General features: G+C 32.0%; 1 protein-coding gene, 1 long non-coding RNA gene and 1 pseudogene across 3 annotated transcripts; 1 reads left to right on the forward strand and 2 right to left on the reverse strand.

Annotated features, from left to right (window-relative positions):
- Positions 1-2668: 2668 nt before the first annotated feature.
- On the reverse strand, positions 2669-5026 carry LOC137826538 (cytochrome c). Its single transcript, XM_068632536.1, has 3 exons — positions 4725-5026; positions 3435-3568; positions 2669-3046 (listed from the first exon to the last, which is right to left on the reverse strand). The coding sequence occupies exons 1-3, from the start codon at positions 4834-4836 to the stop codon at positions 2954-2956; spliced, it is 339 nt and encodes a 112-aa protein (XP_068488637.1). The 5' UTR covers positions 4837-5026; the 3' UTR covers positions 2669-2953.
- A 12782-nt stretch (positions 5027-17808) lies between these two features.
- Positions 17809-17914, forward strand: LOC137827394 (small nucleolar RNA R71; annotated as a pseudogene).
- A 2777-nt stretch (positions 17915-20691) lies between these two features.
- LOC137825771 (uncharacterized) lies at positions 20692-21678 on the reverse strand. 2 transcript variants are annotated; one of them, XR_011083343.1, is made up of 4 exons: positions 21355-21678; positions 21124-21273; positions 20817-21024; positions 20692-20733 (listed from the first exon to the last, which is right to left on the reverse strand). It is a non-coding gene; the product is annotated as an uncharacterized lncRNA (long non-coding RNA). The 2 variants fall into 2 exon arrangements; XR_011083344.1 differs by having other exon boundaries at positions 20817-21043.
- Between the last annotated feature and the right edge of the window lie 4766 nt (positions 21679-26444).

The following is a 26444-nucleotide window of genomic DNA, read 5'->3' on the forward strand; positions in this document are numbered from 1 at the left end:
TAAATTGAAGCCAAAACAAGCAATCTGGTGCATGACAGTGATCTGAAAATTGGGTGCAAGCAACTACTATTTGACTTTCATTAAAAACGTTTTAGTTTAACATATGTTTATGGAATCTGAGAAGTACCCTTAATTATCTGCATTAAAGTTGTTGAGGTTGTTTAATGAAAGTTTGATTGGGTGCTTAATAGCTAATTCTACTTTTGGTGGGGCCCTCTCAACCAATAATAAACATAATGCTCAATGAAGGTGGATTAAAAAGATGCATGAATAAAGAAGTTGTGAGGAATATCCACTGAAAAGGTGGTGTTTCCAGGGATTAAAAAATGCCAATGACCCTTCAATAATTGGATTGCACTCTATAAATAGCTGGTTGTGAAAATTAATTAATAATCACAATTTTAAAACATCAGTTGCACCTGCCTAGTTTGAAACACTTGCTCCTGGTTTCTTACATTATTAAGGTACATAATTAGTTTCTTTTCAAAAACAAACAAAAAATGGTGTCTGTGTATTTTTTGGTGACTAACTGTTACCGAAATACTTTCCAAAATGAGCAATTTCGAAAGTTTTCAAATTTCAAAAAAATAAAGATGTTTGTAGGGTTAGACTAGTAATCTTCAATGTGAAAATATTAAATCCATATAAAAAATTGAATCTACTGAAAAAAGTATAATTATTTTTAAAGATAATATTTTATCTTTAAAATACAAAACACCATAAACTTCACTCGTGATATTTAGAAAAATGTTTGAACAATGATATCACATAAAATAATTTAAACCTAAAAAACGGAATTAAAATATAATTTCAAAGTTCTTTCTAGTAAAAAGCTTTTAAAGAAAAAAATTGAGCAAAAACAAAATAAATTAAAATTATTTAAGTATTATATAATATGAACATTAAAGGTAATATTTGAAACTAAATGAAAGAATAAGAATGGTTCACGAATTCTATACGAGCAATTAGAAATAAAATAAAAAAGAAACTAAATCTAATCAAGAAATCGAGAAAAATCAGTGAACAAGGACGTAAGTAATGTTCCGTTTTTCAAATCCAATTCATAAATAAACTTTCAAACACTTACATAATTATTTTGGCAAATTCTTCCTAACTTTCGTACCTTCTCCATGTATTTTCATATATTTTCTTTTAATTCTAACCATACTTTGATTATGATGAAGAGTGATTTTTTTTCAAAGTTGTGATGGTAGTTTTTTGTGATGCCTGATAAATATTGATGATTAAGATAAATTTTGTGATTTTTTATAATATTGACTGTGCTTTTTTAGTTTTTCATAAAACCAAAAAAAATATTTTTTCATCAATCCTCACATACACTTAAATGGAAAGTGCTTTCACTGATATTAAAAAAAAAAAACTATTACAACTAAAAAAAAGAGAAGTATGTGGTGAAAAAATACAATTGAGATTATTTAAAAAATTAAAATTATACTTTATTTAAGATTATTTAAAACATTTTAAAAAAAAGTTGAATTATTCTTATTTTATTTTTTTATGAACATATCTATTTATCTATATTTAATATTTTCCATACATTTTGTAACACCCCTTCCATTAGTAATGAAACCACTTTCTTAGAATCTTTCTAATAATAAACTTCTTCTATACATTACTTTTTCTTTATCTGACAAATCACTTCTATATAGATCCACAATTTATTTTAAAATATTCATAAATATATTATATTATATTATATCTAACTCATTCTTAATATTTTTTTATTAACATATCAAAACCCAGAAATTTAACTCAAATCAATTGATCCTTAAAACATTGATTTCCACCTGCTTATCTATAATATTAAAATAACTCATTCTAAAAAAATTTCTCTTGGATGATAAAAAAATTGATGCAATAACAATTCGAGAAAGATATTTCAAAAATTTGCTGAATAATTTTCAATAAAATTATTTATTTTGGTCATTCATTTATGATGTAGTACAGAGTAAGGTATAAATCAACATACTCAATGATAGCCATTCTATTTGCCAGTAAAATTTTATAAAAATTCACCTAAATGTCATTTCAAAATAAACGTTCTCAAATGAAAAAATTAACAAATAAAATTTTATAATAAAACACCAATAATGCAAATTACATCATTAACCAACCAATCACAAACCATAACATAATTTCAAAGAAATTATTATAAAGTCCATAAATGCAATCCTTTCATGCAAACTTACTAGATTTTTAATATGAATATGGTATACATGTATGTGTGTGTGCATATATGTAAATAATACAGCTGAATTCAACACCTCTATACAGAATTCGCTCAGATAGAATTATTAACCATTCTCACTCAATTTTAATCTTCCAGCACAACACCAGCATAGTATCTGAATGCTCTAACCATTCCCCTCCCACTACACTCTTTGAAATCCTAAATTCATGTCCAAAACATATCTATTGTTTCATCTTACCAAGAACTATGCGTTCAATGAACCATCCAAATCATTAGATGTTAAGGTTTTAAAATCCAGAAAGAAAAAAAATATCCAGGAAAACACTACCTATCATAATGGAAAATAAGCTTTCCTCCTCCTGCTCAAGTATTCTAAAAATATTCAACTACTTCTCTACTTTTCTACTTCCCTTGCGTTGCATTCAGCTAAGCAAACCAAAGTAAGAAATTATAAGATTTGAAAATTTGCTTGTCCAGCAAAGGTAGACCAAATTGTGGTTCTAGCAAATTAAATATCAACAACAATGTTTAAACTTTCAACTGCTACATCAATAGGGCATTAGCCCATATATTGCAACTTCTTAAGAAGCAATGCAAAATGAACAAAATAGCATTGCAAACCAATCAAGTCTACTTTATTTGTTGATACAGTACTCACTGCACCACGTAATTAAATGTCTGAAAATTTAAATCTCGGAAACTTCGAATGAACAGTGCGTTGTATGTATGAAAGTTTAATCATTACGCAGTGGATTCCTTAAGATAAGCAATAAGATCTGCACGATCCTGAGGTTTCTTAAGACCAGGAAATACCATCTTCGTCCCTGGAATGTACTGCAGAAGAGGATAATAAAAGACAAATCAGTAACATGGTGGTGGAAACAAGTTCTCATTGTCGCCGAGCATCAATATTATTACCATAAAATCTAACAGCACAATCCTGACTACATAAGAAAACAATCTCAATCAAAATGAAAATTATATAAAAGGTGACATGAAATGATTCACAAACAGGTTACATGAGCAAATTTCACACTTGGGTGATCAATTATCTCTGTATGTCACCTTGCAACATTACCATATTACTCAACAGCACAATACCCGAATTATAATAGAAAAAATGTATATATATCAAAATGAAGGTTATACAAGTAGCATGAAGTGATAACTATGCAGGGTTAGTGAAGTAGATTTGAAATTTAAACATTAATTTACGCTTTACCTTTTTGGGATTGAGCAAGTAATCATACAAGGTATTTTCCTCCCAAGTCACAGCCCTGTTTTTGTTAGCAGAAGAATAGGAATATCCAGCGGTTGTGCCAGATTGCCTTCCAAACAAACCATTCAGATTGGGTCCTAAAGTTATCAACAAGAGTAAATAAGTTGATCTTCAGAATATTGCATAATGACATTATTCATGGAGGGGAGACAAATAACAGAAGATTAAAGAATTAACTGTCGAGTGCGATCAGATAAGTGGAACCATAATTGGACTTATAAACTAATCACACGGGACCAAAGATGAAATGTAAAAATTATTGACCAAGTATCAAGGAAAAGCAAGAAAGAAATTCAACATAGATTTATTCTAAAATCACAATTATTTGGATAAATATTTAAAAAATAAAAGTATCATAAAGAAATGGCAACAACAACAACCTTACACGCTTCATTAGGTTTACAGACCAAATTCTTAGAGACACCACCATATCCCTTCTAAATTTTTAATTTTTACATCCATTGTGCTTCTAGGTCTCCCCCTACCTTTTCTAAAAAAACAAAGGTGTGTAAAACTATATATCCTTAGCAGCATCATTACAAAACAAAATTAAAAAAATAATAATTCCGATAGAAAAGGAACATTAGATCAAGGAAATCTTCTCTATAGAACCTTCAAAGTCTATGATTTCTTATCGGTTGAAATTATAAAATTGTTTCACCGACAACGCACAGAAATTAAACCCTCATTGCTTTCCCAATAATTTCTAACATAACCAATTCATTCGCCTATTACTTCTCTCCGGTTAAATCTCAAATAAACAAACCACCCAATTAGAAGAAAAATACTTGACACAGGTTGACAGATCAGGTTTCAAACAAACAATTTCAAGTTTCCAAAAAACCAATCAGGCATCAAAATAAGCTTCAGACTTGATAACAAATTAATAACACATAAGGCTATGTTCGGATTGAAGTTAACAGAGTAATCTGCGAATTCCAACCACAAAACGAAGTTGCTTTGAGGGCAAAATTACTTTTGAACTCTTCCAACTGAAAGCCAAACATACAATAGAACGATCGAGTCAACGTCAATACAGAGGAACTCTGAACCTAGAAAATGAAAAAAAAAACTAGAATTCCCTTTTATTGAATGAAAAGGCGCGAATGGCTAAAATTGAAGACCTGATAGCATGGAGCGTTGAGAGTGAAGGAAAAGGTGATGAAAAAGTAACAGTGGAGCGACAGATCTGAGAGTTAATCAGGGTAAAAAGAGACGAATCGAATACGATACCTTGTTTGTGACCGGCACCCTTATCGACGGTGTGGCACTGAGCACACTTAGTCTTGAAGATCTTCTCGCCGTTCTTGGAGTTTCCGGGAGGAGCTTCATCGAAAGACGCCATGGATCTGTGCTACAGAAGCTTCGAGAAGCAAAACGCCAAATGAAATGCAAATGAAACCAAATGAAGTTGAAATGAGATTATAGCACCACGCCACCACACTACACCACAAGGCGGTCACATAAAATCTTTTTAAAACCTCACTTTTCACTTCCCACCTAACCCCTTTCTCGAATACAGTAGTAGCTTTCTCAAAACTAAATTATCTAAATCTTAAATAAAATAAAAACGTAGGTAAAAAGTTTTTAAATTATTTGAATTTCTTAATTAGTTCCATAAATTTAAAATACTAGGTGAAGTTTATTTATATCCTTTAAATAATTTATTCTTGAATATTCAGTTTAAAAGTAGTTAATCTCACCTAATAAAAAAAATTAAAAAGGTGACAACGCTGAAATAGAGGTATTTGCCTCTACATTTTTAAAGACATGAAAAGAGATAATTACGGTTAAATAAAATAATATTTTTTATGTATAGTTATGGATGAAATAAATTCTACTTAATTTTCAAATACAAATAACTTAAGTTATGGAAATCAATCTATAAAGTCAAATAAAATTTCTTTATTGCATTTCAAAATTACAATTACGTTCAAAACATATTCTTTTTACGGAAAAATTCAGTCAAACCTTTTTCTTAAATTTGTTTATACTGTGTTAAAGACCATTGTATTACCACTATTTACAAAAATATTATATAAATGTTAATAATTAGTAGTCTATAATTATAACTATATAATACTCGCAAGGTTAAATATATTATTATTATTATTATTATAAATATAAAAGGCTAGTGCTCATATGTGTCTGTATTTTGATAAACTTATCTTATTGAGTTAAATATTTAATTTTTATATTAAATTTAGCTTCATATGATTATTAGATGACACTTTTTTGTGTGGGTTATCAAAATGAATTCAGTAAGGTCAAAATGGATTCACTGCATCTTCAACATGCTAAAAATGGGCTGGACCCATTTTTAAATTGGATAAAAAAACTCAGAGGGTTTTACATTCTGCACCTAATAAAACTCAATTGAAAATTCATTTTTACTTTTTTGGAATTATATATCTGGTTCGACATTTTGGAATACATTATTTTTTAATTTTTAAAAATATATTTACATTTTATTTGAATTAATTTCAAACATAATTTATTTATTTTAAAATTATTTTTAATTTTAAAACAAAAAATATTTTCTTTAATAGAAATAATATTTAACAAAAATAGTCATTATGAATGATGACAATAATGCCATATATTAATAATAAAAAAGTTGTGTACAATATTATTTAAAAATATAAAACTTAAGTACTGGATAACAATTCTTATTGTTTGTCTCTTATAGGATTGGTGGTAAAAACAATTTTATCATTTGTCACATCCAATGCTAGCTACCATGCAACATGAGTTTCGTCCCACATTGGAGTACCCCCACATGTCCAAATTCAATCATGCAATCCAGAATGCTAACCATTATTCTAAATATACGCTACATTCATTAAACTAATGCATTAACCACTTGAAAAAATAAAAAATAAAAAAACCATAATAATAGAAATAATTCACCAAACAAGCATGCTTGTGTTGTGACAATGATTGTGTTTGGCCATCATCCAAACTATGTGCTTGATGACACGGTAGTACATATGGTCAATCTTCATTCGCCACTGAACACTGATGTGAATCAGTCCATGTATCTGACTACACATGTTGAGGAATATGACCAATCATCAACGTCACTTCCTTCGAAACTGGTGCAACACACCCTCAAGCAAATGTTGTTTTTGGGCGTATCCGAGTCATATATATTCGAAACAAGGGTATCCTCAACCAGTAAACTAGGTGACCATCGTAAAGAGTTCAGAGCACTGTACCATGGATAATATCGTCAATTTGCACTCCACAACCCCAACAGTACATATATGGCGTTTGATGACATAACATCATGCCCGATGGAGGAGATTATAATATGTGGGAGTGATATCTTTGATGTCCACCATTGGGAAGTATTTATATATGCACGTCTTATCTATTATGAACTAAATATTATTCATATATTTAATTGAAAAAAAACTAAATTGTTCAAATTATGTGTGTTATTTACATGTAACAACGTGACATAACCTTTTAACTATTTTGTTTGTGCAGAATAAGTTTTACTTAGTTGGTTGTACATGTGGATGAGTGTGATAACTTCTCATGCATACCCACCACACATTCTCAAATTGTTTAATAGTGATAAGTATAACACGTTAATTGATGTTGCACTTTTATCAGCAAAAATTGTTTACTGAACCAAATGTAACAAATAAGCTCGACCTATGAACCCCATTTGTGGTATAGTTAGCTAGCTCGGTCATACGTCACCAAAATTCAATGTCACATACATACCCACAATATGAAGATGGAGCAATGTGAACACATCATCTAAAATTATGGTCATCTCATAAATAGGGAGGTCGAAAATGTTGGTGTCGCGATGTCACCTCTGAATAAAGACTAATATGAGACTTTTATCAATGGTCTCATACTAAAGTTGCATAGTGACAACAACTCGATGTTAAGCATCTCATAAATGGAGGAAGAAAAATCTCAAGGAGTGTGAGTGTAGGTGGTGCAACGTGAACGAAATAAGAAGAAGAGACGAGGGGAGGAGAAAAGAAAAGTAGCTTAAATATAAATATAAGTAGGGGTATTTTTGGCTTTTCAGAAGGAATAAGAGGTGCAATTGAGTTTTAGGGAGTTGCAGAATGCAAAACCCAAAATCAGAAGCAATCTAATCATAGTGAGGCAATTTCTTCCTGCACCATATCAATTATAACCTGCACTCTATCATTTTTTTAAATTTTCAAAATTACCCTTATTCCGAATTTAAAAATCCAGAATAATAAATATAATTCAAAAATAAAAAAAATACATTCCGAATAAAAAAGTTTGGAACAAAAAATAAAAATGTATTATCTAAATCTGGAATATTTCCAGATAAAAGGTTCCGGAAGTAATTTTTATTTATACCTCCATTTATTTAAGGTTATTTTCATTATTTTGAATGGTTCTTTTTGTCATTTTCAATAAAAGGTTGGGTGCATGTTGGAATTGATATGGTGCAGGGAGCATTTGCCTCACGGTGAATTGTAATTTGGGCCAGATTAGTCCACTGATAAAGAAAAGGCAGTTTCTTCTTGCACCCCTACATTTTTCACCCTGCACCCCCACAAGGTTGCGTTGTCCCTATATAAAACTGTTCATTTTTGGTTCCGGATTATGAAATTCGGTAAATTTTCAGATTGACGCTTCTAGTAAAATTTCGGATTGACGCATCCGGTAATCTCCTGGATTGGTGCTTTCGGTAGTACATGAATGACAGTGTTAATCCAAAATAAAAAAATGCAAAACATCCATAATTAAAAAACTATTCCGGATCTGCCAATCCGTAATTCAAAATATGCATTCCGGATTCAGAAATCCTTAATTGAAAAAAATAATTCTGGATCCACCAATCCGTAATAGACATTAGGCTTTTGGACTCAGTAATCCGAAAATCAACAATTTATGCAAACTTTGCTTCTTGAACACCCCCTCATTCGGAACCCAACATGATTCACTTCTGGATTGATGAATCCGTAGCACACTCCCAGATCCCAAATTCAAATAACAGGTGAAGGTCAGTTTCGGAATTTACAAAATAATGGGGTGAAGGAAGAAAAATATAGGAGTGCACGAAGAAACTGCCTAAAGAAAATTCAAACAGAAATATAAAATAAAGTCATAAGAATGCCAAGATACTATATTGCATTGACATATATGCTCTTTGGCAAGCTAACCCCACAAGTTAAATAAATATAGTGCAAAATAAAAACAACATGAAATTCATAATAATCTACAAAATATTCAATAAAACACTATTTCCCCTAACAATTTATTAAAATATAAACAAATAATAAATTAACCTAGTATAACTTATTATTTGACTCATCAAGTTGACACCAATCATATAAATAATTAAATTCATTTGTATAGGTTAAGTAACTTATCAATTTCATTCTATTATGACATATTTTTAATAAGTGAATAAATTTTAAATGAACAAAATACTAAAAATGCCAAAAATACTATAACTATGTTTTTTTAATTTTAATTTATAAGTTGGATTGTGTTTGGTTTTGTAATTTTCAGAGCATCAAAATAAACTTTCATAGAGTTCAAAGTTATAAAGGAACTCTCATACATTTAATATCCTTTCTTCAAATACATACTTAGACAATCTCTAATTCTATGAGTTCTTAACACTTCATATACATTTAATAACAACATAAAATTATAAAATTAAAGTATATTATTAAATCTAATCCGTATATAATTATCAAACCAAAATTTAATATCAAAACACACAAAATTATAATTATAAAGATAAAATTATAATTATAAAGTGCAAAATCAAAATTAGATAATTATCAAATCAAAATTTAATATTCCAAGACACAAAATTATAATTATAAAGTGTAAAATCAAAATTAGATAAAAATCAAATCAAAATTCAATATTCAAACCCACAAAATTATAAGTATAAAGTGCAAAATCAAAATTAAATAAGAGAAGAACAAACTCACAAGTGGTCGATAAATGGTGCAAAACTTAATTTCACTAATTTAATCTTAATTTTATGAATTGATGTCATTGATTAGTTATCTATTTATAAAAAAAGAAAACAAGAGAAAACGAGAAAAAGTCAAAACGAAAATTGAGAAGAAAAAAATTAAATAACAATTCTAAAACATAAAAACTAAACAAATGGTATGAAGGATTAGAGTATATACTCTCAAATCTAAATTTGAGCAATAAATAAATCTTTAAGTACAATTAAAAAATTTAAGCTAATATAAAAAAAAATTAATATACATAGATTCTTAGACAAAATTTCAGCAAATCTGCTTAGTTTTTTTTTTTTTAAAAAAAAGTTGAGAATTTCAAATACAACAAATTATAATAGCCTAAAAATTAGAATATAATGTAACTGAAATTAATCAAATTAATATTTAAAAAAAAACATTACACTACAACAATAAAGAAAGGCACATAAGTTGAAAATACAAAATTAAGATTACTATCCATGATTCCAATTTATTACTATTTAAAGAAAATGAATCGAAAACTAAAATAAAACTTATGGAAATTGCATTCACTCTACAATAAAATTATAAATGTATCTATAGAATATGTATCATCATTATTCTAATTAAAATGCAGAAAGTTAGAGTTACTTTAAATATAATTGAATAATTTTTTTATAAGTTTGATGATGCTAAGTTACCTAGTACTCTGTGTATGGCGAGTGAAACTTTTTTAAGGGTCCCTACTAAGTGTACCTCAAAATAATTTTTAATGGGATCTTCTTCAGTTCATGACAATTGCATGTTTCACTCCAAGGAACCTTAATAATCATTTCAAATCAATCAGCTGATTATTCATTATAATTTTAGTACTATGTTTTTTTATGACAAGACCCAACTATTACCTTAGTACATTTTGTTTTCAGAAAGTCACCATATATAATAATACCAGGCTAAAACAATTAGGGTTTCGAAGTTACATCTATTGTTTTTTTCATTTGTTATGGCATAAATAGTTCAACTATTGCTAAAAAAAATTAAGGACCCGTAGTAAAATACATACACTCTTTACATTAATAAATTATTATTTTAATTATATTTATTTTATTTTTAATTTAAAATATTATTATATTATTATAATTGGTTTTCAGACGTGTGTGGTTTACTGTGTGAGTGTCAAAGTAAACTTTTCCAAAAGTTATATCTATTGATTTTTTTTATTGGTTTAGTGTAGAAAAAAAAAACTTGCATATGATGGGATTAAAATTAGACAACAACTCCTCATGTAGTTAAAGTGTCTTAAATAAATAGTTATAAACTCATGGCATGTTAGATGACTTAGTGCATCGCGTTTGTCAAAAGTAATAATTGTTTCTAAAGGATATCGATATGATAGAGAAGGGTCCAACACTACAGAAAGACCCAAGAGACAACCAAAACAACCCACATGGACGAAGGATTACATACTAAACTAGGGGAGTGCAGTTAATCAATATGAATGTAATTGGGCCTATGTTAGCCTATAACTCTTAACCTAAAAACTCACATATATAAGTGAGCACTATGAGAAATAAAGCAAGAGTATTTTTACCCTAATATTAGTTAGTCAAGGTAGTTATTGTAGCTGTCCCCTTTTATCTATCATTGGTGCTTTCACTGAGCTTGCTCTATGGCTCGCAAACCACAATCCAAAGATATGGAGGAGATTCTGCAGGTCATTCAGGACCGCCTCACAGCCATCCAATCTCAAATGGAGGTTACAGAAGCTCGCCAGAACAATCTGGATGGCCGCAATGACCTCATCCAGTCATCCCTGTCTCAGTTACAAAACCAGGTTTCTGCTTTAACTCCACAACAATCTTCACCTTTTACTACTTCGTATGAGCCCCCACACACCGTAACACCCCCTACCCAAACACTAAGACCACCTAAACTCCAACTCAATTTTTTTGAGGGACCAGACCCACTGGATTGGTTATTTCAAGCAGATCAGTATTTTGATTTTTACCAGATTCCACCCGAAAATAGGTTATCCATCATTCCTTTTCACATGAAAGGAGAAGCACTCAGCTGGTTTAAGTGGCTGCATCACAACCACCTCATTACTGATTGGCCTTCATTTACTCGTTCCTTAGAACTCCGATTTGGCCCTTCCTCATATATCAACCACCAAGCCGAGCTATTCAAGCTTCACCAACACTCCACTGTCACGGACTACCAAACCAGATTTGAAAAACTGTGTAACTGTGTTCAAGGTTTGACACCAGACACTATTCTCAACTGTTTCATCTCTGGTCTTACCCCAGAAATTCGTAGAGAACTTACCATTCTCAACCCATACTCCATCTCCCAAGCTATTGGCCTAGCAAAACTCATTGAAGACAAAATCAAAGATTCCAAAACACGACCAACTCGCCCACCCTCTTATATCATTGTTCCTAACCCCAATGCTACACCCACGCCCTGTTACCAGACAACGCCCTCACCAACCCCAAACCTCCCCATAAAACGCCTCAGCCAAACCCAAATGCAGGAGCGTCGCGCCCTAGGCCTCTGTTATAACTGTGAGGAAAAATTTATTCCCGGTCACAAATGCTCCACATCCCGTTTCCTGTTACTTTTAGATGATACTGAATCACCTCTTGAGGCTCTAGATGACCCTAATGACCCCACTGACACAACAGAGATGGTCCATTTTCATTTACCCCCCCACGCCATTACTGGAACTTTTTCTCCGAAAACCTTAAAATTCCAAGGCCTCATCCACAATTTGCCTGTCATGGTCCTTATAGATTCAGGAAGCTCCCACAACATCCTACAACCTCGCATTGCAAAACACCTACACCTCCCCATTCAACCCAGTCCTCCCTTTAGAGTCATGGTCGGAAATGGTGCCTTCATAACATGTCAAGGCATTTCTCCATCAGTACAAATATCTCTCCAGACCTCACTGTTTACTATCCCCTTTTATCTTCTACCTATAAAAGGTGCAGATGTAGTTCTTGGCATTGAGTGGTTGCGCACATTGGGACCTATTCAAGCGGATTTTGCTATCCCTAGCATTGCCTTTACCCATCTTAGTAAACACATAACCCTCACCGCTACAACCCCACCAACCCCAACCCAAGACACTTACCACCAAGTTTGCCATAGCATTGCTACTAACACCATAGCCTCTTTCCACTTATTATCAGTCGACACACCGTCACCAACTACCATATCTATAAAAGACAGTTTCCAAACACCCTCATCTCCACTCTACCAGTTACCCCAATCCATTCAAGCTATCCTTCACAAACATCAATCCATATTCAAAATACCCCACGGTCTACCCCCATAGAGACCCCACGATCACCATATTCCCCTTTTACCCAACACAGCTCTTGTTAATGTGCGCCCATACCGTTATCCGCACTCTCAGAAAAACACTATCACTCACTTGATTGAAGAAATGTTGAGAGAAGGGTTCATTAAACCCAGTACTAGCCCTTTTTCCTCCCCGGCCCTCCTCATTAAAAAAAAAGACGGCACCTAGCGTTTCTGTGAAGACTACAGAGCACTCAATGCAGTCACCATACGTGACCGCTTTCCCATTCCCACCATTGACGAACTTTTAGATGAATTGGGATCGGCTACAATTTTTACTAAGATTGACTTGTATTCAGGGTATCACCAAATTAGACTCAACCCAGCAGACACGGCCAGAACAACCTTCAGAACTATAGATGGTCACTATGAATTCCTGGTCATGCCTTTTGGCTTGACTAATGCGCCTTCAACATTTCAGACAGCAATGAACGACCTCCTCAGACCCTTTCTTAGACGGTTTGTTTTAGTTTTTTTTTATGACATTCTGATTTACAGTCCCACATTTCAAGACCACATCAACCATTTAGAGCTTATTCTTAAATTGTTAGAAACCAAATCTTTTTTTGTTAAGCTTTCTAAATGCAGTTTTGCCACCACAACAGTAAGCTACTCAGGCCACATCATTTCCCCATCGGGCGTGGCCCCAGACCCAGAAAAAATAATAGCAATCAAAGAATGGCCTGAGCCACATTCCCTCATGACTTTAAGAGCTTTCCTCGGCTTCACTGGATTCTATAGAAAGTTCATTTGCAATTACGCCACTCTCGCCGCTCCTCTCACGGATTTATTACATTATCCAAGGTTTACATGGCCAAATACAGCACAAGAGGCTTTTACAACAATGAAAGAACAAATAGCCAAGGTCCCTAATCTACGTCTTCCTGATTTCTCCCAACCATTCGTCATTGACACTGACGCATCCGCGGTTGCCATTGGAGCAGTCCTTAGCCAAGCAAATCATCCCATCGCGTTTTTCAACAAAAAAATGTGTCCCCGCCTCCAAGCAGAATCAGTATATGTGAGGGAGATGTATGCTATTACAGAGGCCATAAAAAAGTGGCGTAAGTACTTGTTAGGTGATGACTTTTTACGGCAAGTGCACCGCGTTTGTCAAAAGTAATAATTGTCCCTAAGGACGGATATCGATCCCACAAGGAACAGTGAATTATCAAGTACAATAATCGCTAAATATAAAAACAGAACAATTAAAAGAGTTTTAAATTAATTGTGTTGGCACTGATCAATAAGAAAACAAACAAAGAATTAGTTGTTTCAATTGGAAAAATAAGGATTAGTTTCATCTCTCTCACTCTCAAGTATTTTGATTAGCATGTCAATATTAAGTTTTTGATTGAAATTGATGCCCGTATAAAAATCATTTATATCGATTCCTCGCATATAAAATCCTTAAGAATGTTCCCTAACTATCGATCCCTCGCATAATTATAAGAACAACTTAGAACGAAGCTCAGACGTTTAATAGCAATTAACATTTTAAGTCTATTCCCAGCACTCAAATATGTTAAGTATTGTTGTTTAGGTCCGAACCCTAAAAATACCTCCCGGTCAAATTTAAGATTCTCAATTTGTCACGGAAAATTAAAAGTAAAACAACAATACCAATAATCAATCAAGAACTGAATATTAATATATAAAATATCACCTCAATACATAAGAGTTTGAGCAGATTACTCCCAATCCCAAAGGGTAGAATTAGCCACGCATACTTCTATCACCTTCCATTCTCCCAATTGGGTTACAATTCACTCTATGGTGTTTTCCTCTCAATCTGGCACACTAAGGTTGAGCCTCTAGCCCTCTATTTATCCTAGTTTTCTAGGGTTAGGTTTATTGTGTCGCGCTAATGGGCTAAATGATAAAACATAAAAAAGGCCCAATCTTTCTTTGCATCTTTTCCATTCTGGGACCTTCTATCTTTATCCTTTTTAGCTCAAATCATTCATCTTTAATCCAAATCTCCAATCTTCCTCAGAAATCTGCAATTAACACCAAATTTGGGAATAAAATACTCTTATTCAAATAAAGATCATAAAAAATGTAAAAAGGTATAAATTCATAAATTAGGGATTATTTTATATGTAAATTAGCAATAAATCCTCATAAGTGCCTATATTTTAATATGAAATATTACTGAAATTAGACACTTATCACTCTCCCCAACTTAGAATCTTGCTTGTCCTCAAGCAAAGTAAATGAATATATTTGAATTTAAATATCAAACAGCTTAATTCACTAAACAACAGATCAAATTAGAAACTTATGATGCTTCCAAATTCAAATATAGAAAATTATAGACACAATCAATTTCCAGGATCAAATCAAAACAAATAAATGACAATTCATCAAGGAGTACCTTCTCATATGCTCACGGCTAAGTGTTTCTCTCTATTTTCACTGAATCATAACAAATCACAGTTGCTTTTCATTTCATCTTCAAATCACAAACATATTAGAAACATGAATCTTGAGGTCTTTTACAGGGTTGTAATGAGGTTGGGCTTCCAAAAAAAAATATTTGTTTTTCTTAGATAACAAAATGCACATCTTAAAGAAGAAGAACATACCTACAATTCAATTATAGAGAACATATATGTTATCTAATTACCACTTTCTTTCAATATCACCTTTTTCCTCATTTTCTTTCTTTTCATGATTTTCATGAAATTTTTCTATCTTTCTTTTCTATTTCTTTTTCTTCTTCTGTTTCTCTTTCTTTCTTTTTTCTTTTATTGTTTTTGTTTTCAATAATAGGAGAAAATTCTTCCTATTTTCAACTTTTTGAACTTTCACAATCATAACCAACCATTCATTTTCTATATGTATTGCATCTATGCTCTCCTTCCTTAGACATGCTAAAGGGTAGGAAATTATATCAATAAAGGTTAAGGTGCAGTATTAACAAAAAAATTCTTGGCCCAAAGGGGATATTAAAAAAATGGAATTTTAATATAAAGGTTGGCTTTTTGGCCCTGGCTCCTAATTAACACAAACAAATGCCTCAATCATCTTCATGCTCTTTTATGATGCAACAAAAATAAAAATTAAGCAACCACAATTGTCAATTCATCAGTAAAACTCTCAAAAAATGTTTCAGGTTCACATACTCACTTGGTTTAAATGGTCTCATTCCTTTTTGTCTTGTCATTATCTGTCCTAATCAATCATCCTATTAAATTTTCATGTATCATAATTTTAACAACATTTGAATAAGGATTCAATCATATTTTCTTTTCTAACCTGTGTCTAATTCATCTCACTATTTAATATTTAAACACAAATTCTTTTTTCCACAATTCAAAATTAATATTCTAGTTATTTTTTATTTGAAAAAAAAAATAAACTAGAAAACAAACAAATTAAAACTGAAATTTAGTCAAGAAAGATAATTCAAGACTTAAAATTACCAAACTAACAAAACATGAAATTTATTCAAAATAAGCAATAAAAACAAACTAACAAATAAGCAAATAAACAGAAAACAAAATAACCGAAAAAAAATAAATAAAATAAGACAAAATTCAAATAATTGAAAAGAAAAGATAATTAGAAAGATAAAACCATATTTTTGCTCAATCTTCTCTTCTTAAGAAGTCATCCAGCTTTTTGTTAAAATCTTTATCTTCAGTCTTGCTTCATTTGCTGGATCTGCCCCCTGAATAATAGAACCTGTCCCCAGGTCAAAAATACATAACCTGCAAAATGATTAGGAGGCATATAGGATTTTTTTTTATATTATTTACTTTTTTATTTTTTATTTTTTATAAAATCAGCAAAGGTAATAAAACAACATAAAACTAAAATGTGGACTGGGTTGCCTCCCAGTAAGCGCTCGTTTAACGTCATCTAGCTTGACGCCTGTTTATTTCAAGATGGACAACTTTCTTTGTTGCATCATGTTGTATGCATTCTTCCTCGTTACAAGAACATCTTCAACCACACCATAAGGATCTTTGATGGATCTTTTTGCCAACTGCATCTTGGTGGGTTGAACCTCCAAATCGCCTAAATACAGTGCAACCTTGTCCACAGATAAAGAACCTATAGACACGGGAAGATTAAAACCTCCTACGTTCTTGGTATTTTGAAGCAAGTCCCTTTGAGTAATGACACTGCATCTAGCCTCCATCTCTCTATTTCTCTCTTCAATATAGCTCCTATTCTTTAGAAATCTTTCAAATGTTGAATCTTGCTTCAGATTTCCTGCAAAATAATTCCTAGGGAGCAATTTGTCAAAGAACTTTATGTCCTTCTCTGTTTTTGAAGGAGGATGAGGATATGATAAATCTTTTTCAAGAACACTTCTCTCCTTATTTTTATTTTGTTCTTCCTCACTTCGTTTCATTTCTCTCTCTAACTCTTCAGTCTCATCTTCTTTTTCAGCTATTACCTTATTGCAATGCTCTTTTGGGTTGGTTTGGTTGTCAACTGAAAACTGACCACTTTGTATTTCTTCAAATTGTTTGGCCACTTTTCCCATTTGGATCTCTATATTCCTGATCGTTGCCATGCTATTTTCTTCCATTATCACAAGCTTTGTTAGGGCTTCTTCAACTTTACTCATTCTTTCAAGCATGAATGGATCCTCAACTTCAGGTGCATTGTTCAGATAAGAACAGTGACCATTAGGATGATAACCTCCACAAAAATCACACATGATTGATTGACTATGGCTTTGAGATGAATGCACGACATATAACTGTTGGGGTAATTTAGCCATTTGTGCGGTTAGTTGCCCAATCTGCTGTGTCAGAATTTTATTTTGAGCCAAGAGTGCATCTTCTAACGACCCTTCCTTCTGAGTATTTTGTCTATCATGTTGGGCTTGATAATCAGTTGACACCAATGCAACAATAATCCTTGTTGCTTGTTCTACATCAAGAGCCATCATTGTGCCGCCAGCTGCAACATCTAGGAGTATCTTTGTGTCAGATCTGAGACCGGTGAGAAATATGCTCAGTTGAGCAATATCTTCAAACCCATGATTTGGGTATTTTCTAAGCATCATTTTAAATCTTTCCCATGTCTCACAGAATGATTCATCTGCTCCCTGTCTGAACATAGAAATTTCAGACTTTGCTTTGATGTAGCGAGAAATTGGAAAAAATCTTTGTAGAAATTTTTCCTCTACATCCTTCCAACTAGTGAGACTTTGATTTGGAAGTGATCTGAGCCAATCCTTAGCCTTTCCTGCCAATGACAAAGAAAACAAGCGCATATAAACATTTTCAAGATCACCTGATTGAAAGCCCATTGTTCCCACCAATTCATAAAATGTAGACAAATGTGAACATGGATCCTCATGATCCATTGCTTTGAATTGATGGGTAATGATGAGAGTGAGAAAATTGGGATTTATTTTCAAGGTCTTAGCGGTAGCAGGTATTGCAATACTAGAATAATGCCTTGGTCCTTGGTACATGACATAATCTCCAAGTGTCCGCTTAGGAGGTGGTGTTTGTTCTTCTGTCATGTTGCTTTCACCTAAAACATATTAGTGAAGAAAAAAAAATAGAGTATATTTTTCCTTTTTTTAAAAAAATATCAAAATAAAAACCAAAATAAATTTGAAGATAAAAATAAAAACAAATTAAAATAAATCTGCAAAAGAAAATAAAAATAACACAAACAAAATAAAATAAAACACTAAAATAACCCTAAGAGAAAAATAACAAAAATATACAGAAAAAAATAAAAATAAAAATAAAACTTACATAAAATAAAAACTAAAAAAAAATGAATAAATAAAAAATATAAAACAAAAATAAATAAAAACTTAAAAATACAATATACTAACGTACTTAAAATAACAAATAAATAATATGAATAAAATAAAAATAAAATAGAAGATTATAATTGTAAAAAACTAACCAACTTATTTAAAAGATACTACCTAACGTAAAAATAAAAACTAAAACTAGAAATGATAAATAATTAAAACAAATAAATAAAAACTACCTAAACCTAAATAAAACTACGTAACTAAACCTAAAAAGAACTAAAATAAAAGAAAATCAAAAGAAAAATTAGAATAAAATAAAAATAAGATAAAAATAAAAATAAAAACAAACTAAAACAAATAACGTAAAGAAAATAAACGAATAAAAACAACAACTTTCTTTTTTAAAAAAGCAAATCTATTAAAATCAAATCAAATCTAAAATAAACAAAATCAAAACAAATCAAAACACTTAAAATATTTACAATATTTAGGAAATTATACTCAACAATTCAAACCTGTTCCCCGGCAACGGCGCCAAAAACTTGATGACTTTTTACGGCAAGTGCACCGCGTTTGTCAAAAGTAATAATTGTCCCTAAGGACGGATATCGATCCCACAAGGAACAGTGAATTATCAAGTACAATAATCGCTAAATATAAAAACAGAACAATTAAAAGAGTTTTAAATTAATTGTGTTGGCACTGATCAATAAGAAAACAAACAAAGAATTAGTTGTTTCAATTGGAAAAATAAGGATTAGTTTCATCTCTCTCACTCTCAAGTATTTTGATTAGCATGTCAATATTAAGTTTTTGATTGAAATTGATGCCCGTATAAAAATCATTTATATCGATTCCTCGCATATAAAATCCTTAAGAATGTTCCCTAACTATCGATCCCTCGCATAATTATAAGAACAACTTAGAACGAAGCTCAGACGTTTAATAGCAATTAACATTTTAAGTCTATTCCCAGCACTCAAATATGTTAAGTATTGTTGTTTAGGTCCGAACCCTAAAAATACCTCCCGGTCAAATTTAAGATTCTCAATTTGTCACGGAAAATTAAAAGTAAAACAACAATACCAATAATCAATCAAGAACTGAATATTAATATATAAAATATCACCTCAATACATAAGAGTTTGAGCAGATTACTCCCAATCCCAAAGGGTAGAATTAGCCACGCATACTTCTATCACCTTCCATTCTCCCAATTGGGTTACAATTCACTCTATGGTGTTTTCCTCTCAATCTGGCACACTAAGGTTGAGCCTCTAGCCCTCTATTTATCCTAGTTTTCTAGGGTTAGGTTTATTGTGTCGCGCTAATGGGCTAAATGATAAAACATAAAAAAGGCCCAATCTTTCTTTGCATCTTTTCCATTCTGGGACCTTCTATCTTTATCCTTTTTAGCTCAAATCATTCATCTTTAATCCAAATCTCCAATCTTCCTCAGAAATCTGCAATTAACACCAAATTTGGGAATAAAATACTCTTATTCAAATAAAGATCATAAAAAATGTAAAAAGGTATAAATTCATAAATTAGGGATTATTTTATATGTAAATTAGCAATAAATCCTCATAAGTGCCTATATTTTAATATGAAATATTACTGAAATTAGACACTTATCATTAGGCAACCAGTTTAAAATTTATACAGACAAAAAAGCCTCAACACACTCTTGTCCCAAACCATTCAAACCCCAGACCAACAGAAATGGACAGCAAAGCTTCAAGGGTATGATTTCCAAATAATTTACAAACCTGGGAAAACGAACGTGGTGGCTGATTCGCTCTCTCGCCAAGAGTCATCATCCCCAGCCCTGTTGCTAGCCATCTCCACCCCGCTGCCCACCATTTTCAAAGAGCTGCATCAATATTTCACTACAGAGGAAGGTTGCCACTTGATGACGTTACACACTCAAAACCAACCATTGCCAAATGAGTTCTTCACCAAACAGGGTTTGCTCTTCTTCCGCAACCGGATTTTTGTTCCCTCAGCTCATGACTTTCGCACTCGGATCATTCAGGAATTTCATGACTCCCCGTCAGGGGGGCATTCGGGTTTCAAGCCCACCCTGACAAAAGTCGCTGCTTCCTTCTACCGGACCTGTTTGACTAGAGATATTAAAGCTTTCATCCAAAACTGCTCCATCTGCAAACAAAACAAATACCTGCCACAAAAACCACAAGGATTACTACAACCACTTCCTATTCCCAACCGAGTGTGGGAAGACATTTCTATGGACTTTATTACCCATTTACTGGTTTCGGCAGGCCATACGGTGATCTGGGTAATCTGCGACCGTCTCTCCAAATACACCCACTTCTTAGCACTACCAACCCATTACACAGCTCAGAGTCTTGCCCACAGATTCTCCACAGAAATCTGTCGTCTCCATGGAGTGCCCGCTAGCATAGTATCTGACCGTGATTCGCTCTTCACTAGCACATTCTGGCGTACCCTATTCAAAGATCAAGGAACTAAATTGCAGTTTAGTTCATCCTACCACCCTCAAACCGATGGCCAGACAGAAGTTTTGAATAGAGTATTAGAAGCTTACCTTCGGTGTTTCGCCAGCACCCATCCCCACTCATGGTACAAGTTTCTCCACCTCGCAGAGTTATGGTACAATACATCATACCACTCATCCATTGGCACCTCCCCATTCCACGCTGTGTATGGGCGTCCACCGTCGACCACCCTAGACATGCTGCACACACCACGATCAGAAACCACAGTCTCAAAAATTTTAAAAGAGCATACTTTGGTCATTCATCACTTGAAACAGAACCTCCTCCGCAACCGCCAGCGCATGCGCGATCAAGCGAATAGCCACCGCACCGACCGCTCCTTCGTCGTCGGTGACTGGGTTTGGCTTCGTCTTCAACCACACCGGCAACACTCCGTCCAGCGGCGCCCCTCTCCGAAGCTATCACCACGCTACTCCGGTCCCTATCGCGTGGAACGCCGCATCGGAGCAGTGGCTTACGAGCTCCGGTTGCCATCGTCGTCAAGGGTCCACCCAGTCTTTCATGTTTCCCTCTTGCGCCAGTTCAAAGGGAATGCTCCTGAGACAGTATCTAATGTTAACCAGTTACTGAACTCACCATCTTCCACTAACTCTACTTCACCAAACTATCTGACACCACCGCAAGCGTCCACCAATCAGGACATGTCGCCTGGCATCGCATTTACTCAGGGTCACGTGACTCTGCTACCAGCTGTCGTCCCTAATGACATGCAACCTAGCATCCAGAAACTTGCATCTACTCACGATCACTCAGTCCCTAAAAGTGACCCATCCTGCACAAGCCCAAAGCCCATGCCTCACAATTCCGTTACTCCTGGCTCTCCCCAAAACCCTAATAGCGGCCCACATTTGGCTAGCCCAATTGGCGTTTCCCCCTTCTCAATTGCTGATAACGCTACCCTCCACCTCATTAGCGGTCCACCAGAGGCAAGCTCCATTCCCAACAGTACTTCCTCACACTTTGCGGACAAAGTGAATTTTCCAGCGGATGGTATTGATAGAGAAGGGCCCAACACTATAGAAAGACCCAAGAGACAACCAAAACAACCCACATGGATAAATGATTACATACTAAACTAGGGGAGTGCAGTTAATCAATATGAATGTAATTGGGCCTCTGTTAGCCTATAACTCTTAACCTAAAAACTCACATATATAAGTGAGCACTATGAGAAATAAAGCAAGAGTATTTTTACCCTAATATTAGTTAGTCAAGGTAGTTATTGTAGCTGTCCCCTTTTATCTATCACCATGCCACAAGGAACACTGAATTATCAAGTACAATATTCGCTAAATATAACAACAGAACAATAAAAAGAGTTTAAAAGTGATGGTGTTGGCACTGATCAATAACAAAACAAACAAAGAATTCGTTGTTTCAATTGGAAAAATAGGGATTAAGTTTCATCTCTCCCACTCTAATGTATTTTGATTAGTATGTTAATATTGAGTTCTTTGATTGAAATTGATGCCCGTAGAAAATTCATTTATATCGATCTCTCGCATATAAAATCCTTAAGAATGTTTCCTAAATATCGATCCCTCACATATTTATAAAAACAACTTAGAATCACACTCAGACGTTAATGACAATTAACATTTCAAGTCTATCCCTAACACTCAAATATGTTAAGTATTGTTGTTTAGGTTAGAACCCTACAAATACCTATTGGTCAGATTTAAGATTCTCAATTTGTCACTGAAAGTTAAAATAAAACAACAATACCAATAATCAATCAAGAACTGAATATTAATATATAATATATCACCTCAATACATAAGAGTTTGAGCATATTACTCCCAATTCCAAAGGGTAGAATTAGTCACACATACTTCTAACACCTTTCATTCTCCCAATTGGGTTACAATTCACTCTATGGTGTTTTTCTCTCAATCTAGCACACTAGGGTTGAGCCTCTAGCCCGTTATTTATCCTATTTTTCTAGGGTTAGGTTGCTTCCTGTGTTGCGCTAATGGGCTAAATGATAAAACATAAAAAAGACTCAATCTTTCTTTGCCTCTTTTTCCATTCTGGGACCTTCCGACTTTATCTTTTTAGCTCAAATTATTCTCTTTTATTCCAAATCTTCAATCTTCCCTAGAAATTTGCAATTAACACCAAATTTGGGAATAAAATGCTTTTATTCAAATAAAACTCATAAAAATGTAAGAATGTATAAATTCATAAATTAAGGATTATTTTATATGTAAATTAACAATAAATCCTCATAAGTGTCTATATTTTAATATGAAATATTACATAAATTAGACACTTATCAATGTTCATCCACCACAACTTCATTTATCAATTTTAAATTTTTATACTTGTCTAGTAACCATTTACTCTGTACTCAGTTCATTTTTTTTTAAATAATTATCTATTTTTTTTAAATAAAAACTTTCATGTTAGGTATCACTATGCAATTTGAGATCTCAGCTAGGCTGACACCTCAAGTAACAACAATCAATAATTATCTAAAATTTATGAATAGAGAACTTAACTTAACAGCAGAAATTATAAAATATATTTTATTTTAATTTATATAATATAACCATTTTAAACATTACACTAAATAAAATCACTAAATAAAAATCAATTTTATTAACCAAAATTATTGGTTACTATTTGATTAAAGATCATTTTATAAACTAAAAAATTTATTGATATCTAAGATAGTTTATATTATTAATAAAAATTTATAAAATAGTTTCTAAATTAGTATTAAATTATTAACTACAAAGATTTAAACTATTTCACTTACTACGTATTATTTTTTTAGAGATTATTTAAAATATAAAATATTAATAACTAAAATCTTAATAACTAGTTTAAATACTAATTTAAAAATTATTTTACAAATTTTTATTAATAATACAAATTATTTTAGATACCAATAATTATTTTTAATTTTTTTAAAAATATTTAATTTAACTAATATATTAATTAATTATTTTTTATCTTTAAATTTAGTTATTATTTAATTATTATTTTTAATATTAAATGTATTTGTCAAAAACACTTGTTTTTTTTTTCTCCTTTTATTTTCTTTCTCTTCTCCCACTTGCCTCTATCATTGCTTGTCCTTCAGTGTGCTTGAGTCACCATTGCCATGGTGGATGAGCATTGGAGGTATGTTGTTGCTCGCTAACCAGTAAATACTCGTGCCACCATTTTCAAAGCTTTGTGCTGCCACCACCGTCATCAAACTTCGTATAATTGGTTTATCTTAATTTATGTTTTCTTGTGCTCTTATAAGAATTTGATACTATTGTTTTTTAGAGGCCTTTTGATACTATGCTATGTTTGAAAGAAGAGAAAAGAAAAAAAAAAATTCTAGAGAGATAGTGGTTTTTTTAAAAATGAAATATGAATAGCTGAAAATTTTATTTATATGTTCTTTTTATTTTAATAATAAAATATTTGTATATCATTTAAAATATATCACTTTCACTTTAAGGTTATTTTTTAGATCTTTACGCATTGAACTTATATTGTACTATTTTTAAGAGTGTTTTCTTGTATTTTGAGAGGTCTTGTTCTCAAAAGGAGATTAAGATTAGTTAAACCTCTAAAGGTCTGTGTACTCCTTGTAATCTAGAGAAGTTTGTGTACTCGTGTAATTTAGATGTTGGTGTATTCTTTGTAATCAACTTGTTGATTAGTGAAACCTCTTGAGAAATTAATGGAAAATTGGATGTAGCTCAAGGTTTTGGGTGAACCAATACAAAATCTACTTTACTATTGCTTTTCTTGTACGGTTAGACGTTGTGTTTATTCTGTATTATCTATTATTTGAGTTCAAACTTCATTCAACTGTCTTCTTGAACCAAATATTCTTACATGAATTAATTTATAAACACAATTTAGTGTGGCTCTTAAATACATTATTCACAATTTTTTTTCAGTTGTTAATGATAGAAAATGGATTATTTCTTCAACTAGGGCCACATGATGCATTGCAATGAAGAAGGGTCCCTGAAATACATGATTCTTTGACAACTAGTTTTCTCTCCCGAAAACAGTCCATCTTCTTCCTTCCCTGTTGAAGATTCCGCATTAACTAAAGGTAAAAACATTTCATAATATATAAGTGGGTGCAAACTTTACCTTATGAGTTAATTTTGTAAAATTGAGTTAAGCTTAAAGTTCACTTTTTAATATGTTAAAGTCATTTAGAGTCTATCTTAACAAGAGTTTGTTGACCATATTAGGTCATCCGCTATAAAACCATTCATAAATATATAGTCTTATACACAAGTTAACAACCTTACCGTGAGAGAAGTGTGTTGAAAATCTTAAATCGACTAAGACTAAAAATAATGACACAGAGAAAAAGGAAAAAAAAAATTGACTACTAACATTAACATTATAGATCTTTCAGCCATCATTTACTTTGTTAAAAAGGTAAGGTTTTTTTTTTCCATTTGAGTTTCTAACATAACATCCTCAAGGGTATGTTTCTTGCCAAAATAATTTCGAGGAATAAAATTTAAGATCACTTGACATTTTAGTTTATAATATTTCAAAGGATACACGCGTGGACATTATTCTTGATTTTTTAAAACAATTGTCAGTTTCTTCATTAATTATTCTGTTTTCATTCACGTGATAAGAATGGGTATATATCTTGCTTTCTCCTAAAAATATAATATATCAAAGATGGCTTTCAATTAATTAGTTTGAAATGTCAGATTTTTAAACTGATAATTTATACTAATTAAATCATTACTCTCATCCATTTAATTTAATAATATTTTCATAAATGTTACTTTCAATAAAAATAATAAATTTATTTTTCATTCACAACATAAAGTCTAAACCTACACCATCTAAAAGTTGTGGATCTGCAACAATTACATAAAATAAATGAACAATTCTCAACTCATCTCCACCTTATCAAAACTTTTTAAAAAATTATAAAAAATGTTTATGTGCAAACAAATGTAGTTGACAATCATGTAGCACTAGAACTTTCTATGATGAGACTTTTTCAATGATTCATGAATTAAAAATGTTTTCAGACAGACAAGGCCAGTGTAGTTGGTGAAGCTGTGAATCATGTGAAAGGAATTCAAGAACTAGTGAAAGAGCTACAAATCCAAAGAGAGAGAGAGAGAGAGAGGAGTGTGTAAATTCAACAATCGCCAAAAAGTAAAAAATAATTTATTCTTATTATTATCAACTAACTTTAATTAAATATTAAATTATAATTTTATAAATTTAATGTTACTACTATTGATTTTTTTAATTCATTATTTTCACTTTTATTATTATCAATATTTTTATTTTATAATTTTATTATTATTATCATCTTATAAACCCTATTAAAATCCCTTTTATTTCATTTCAT

The sequence above is a fragment of the Phaseolus vulgaris genome, chromosome 8, assembly GCF_000499845.2.
Source record: "Phaseolus vulgaris cultivar G19833 chromosome 8, P. vulgaris v2.0, whole genome shotgun sequence".
NCBI lineage: Eukaryota > Viridiplantae > Streptophyta > Magnoliopsida > Fabales > Fabaceae > Phaseolus > Phaseolus vulgaris.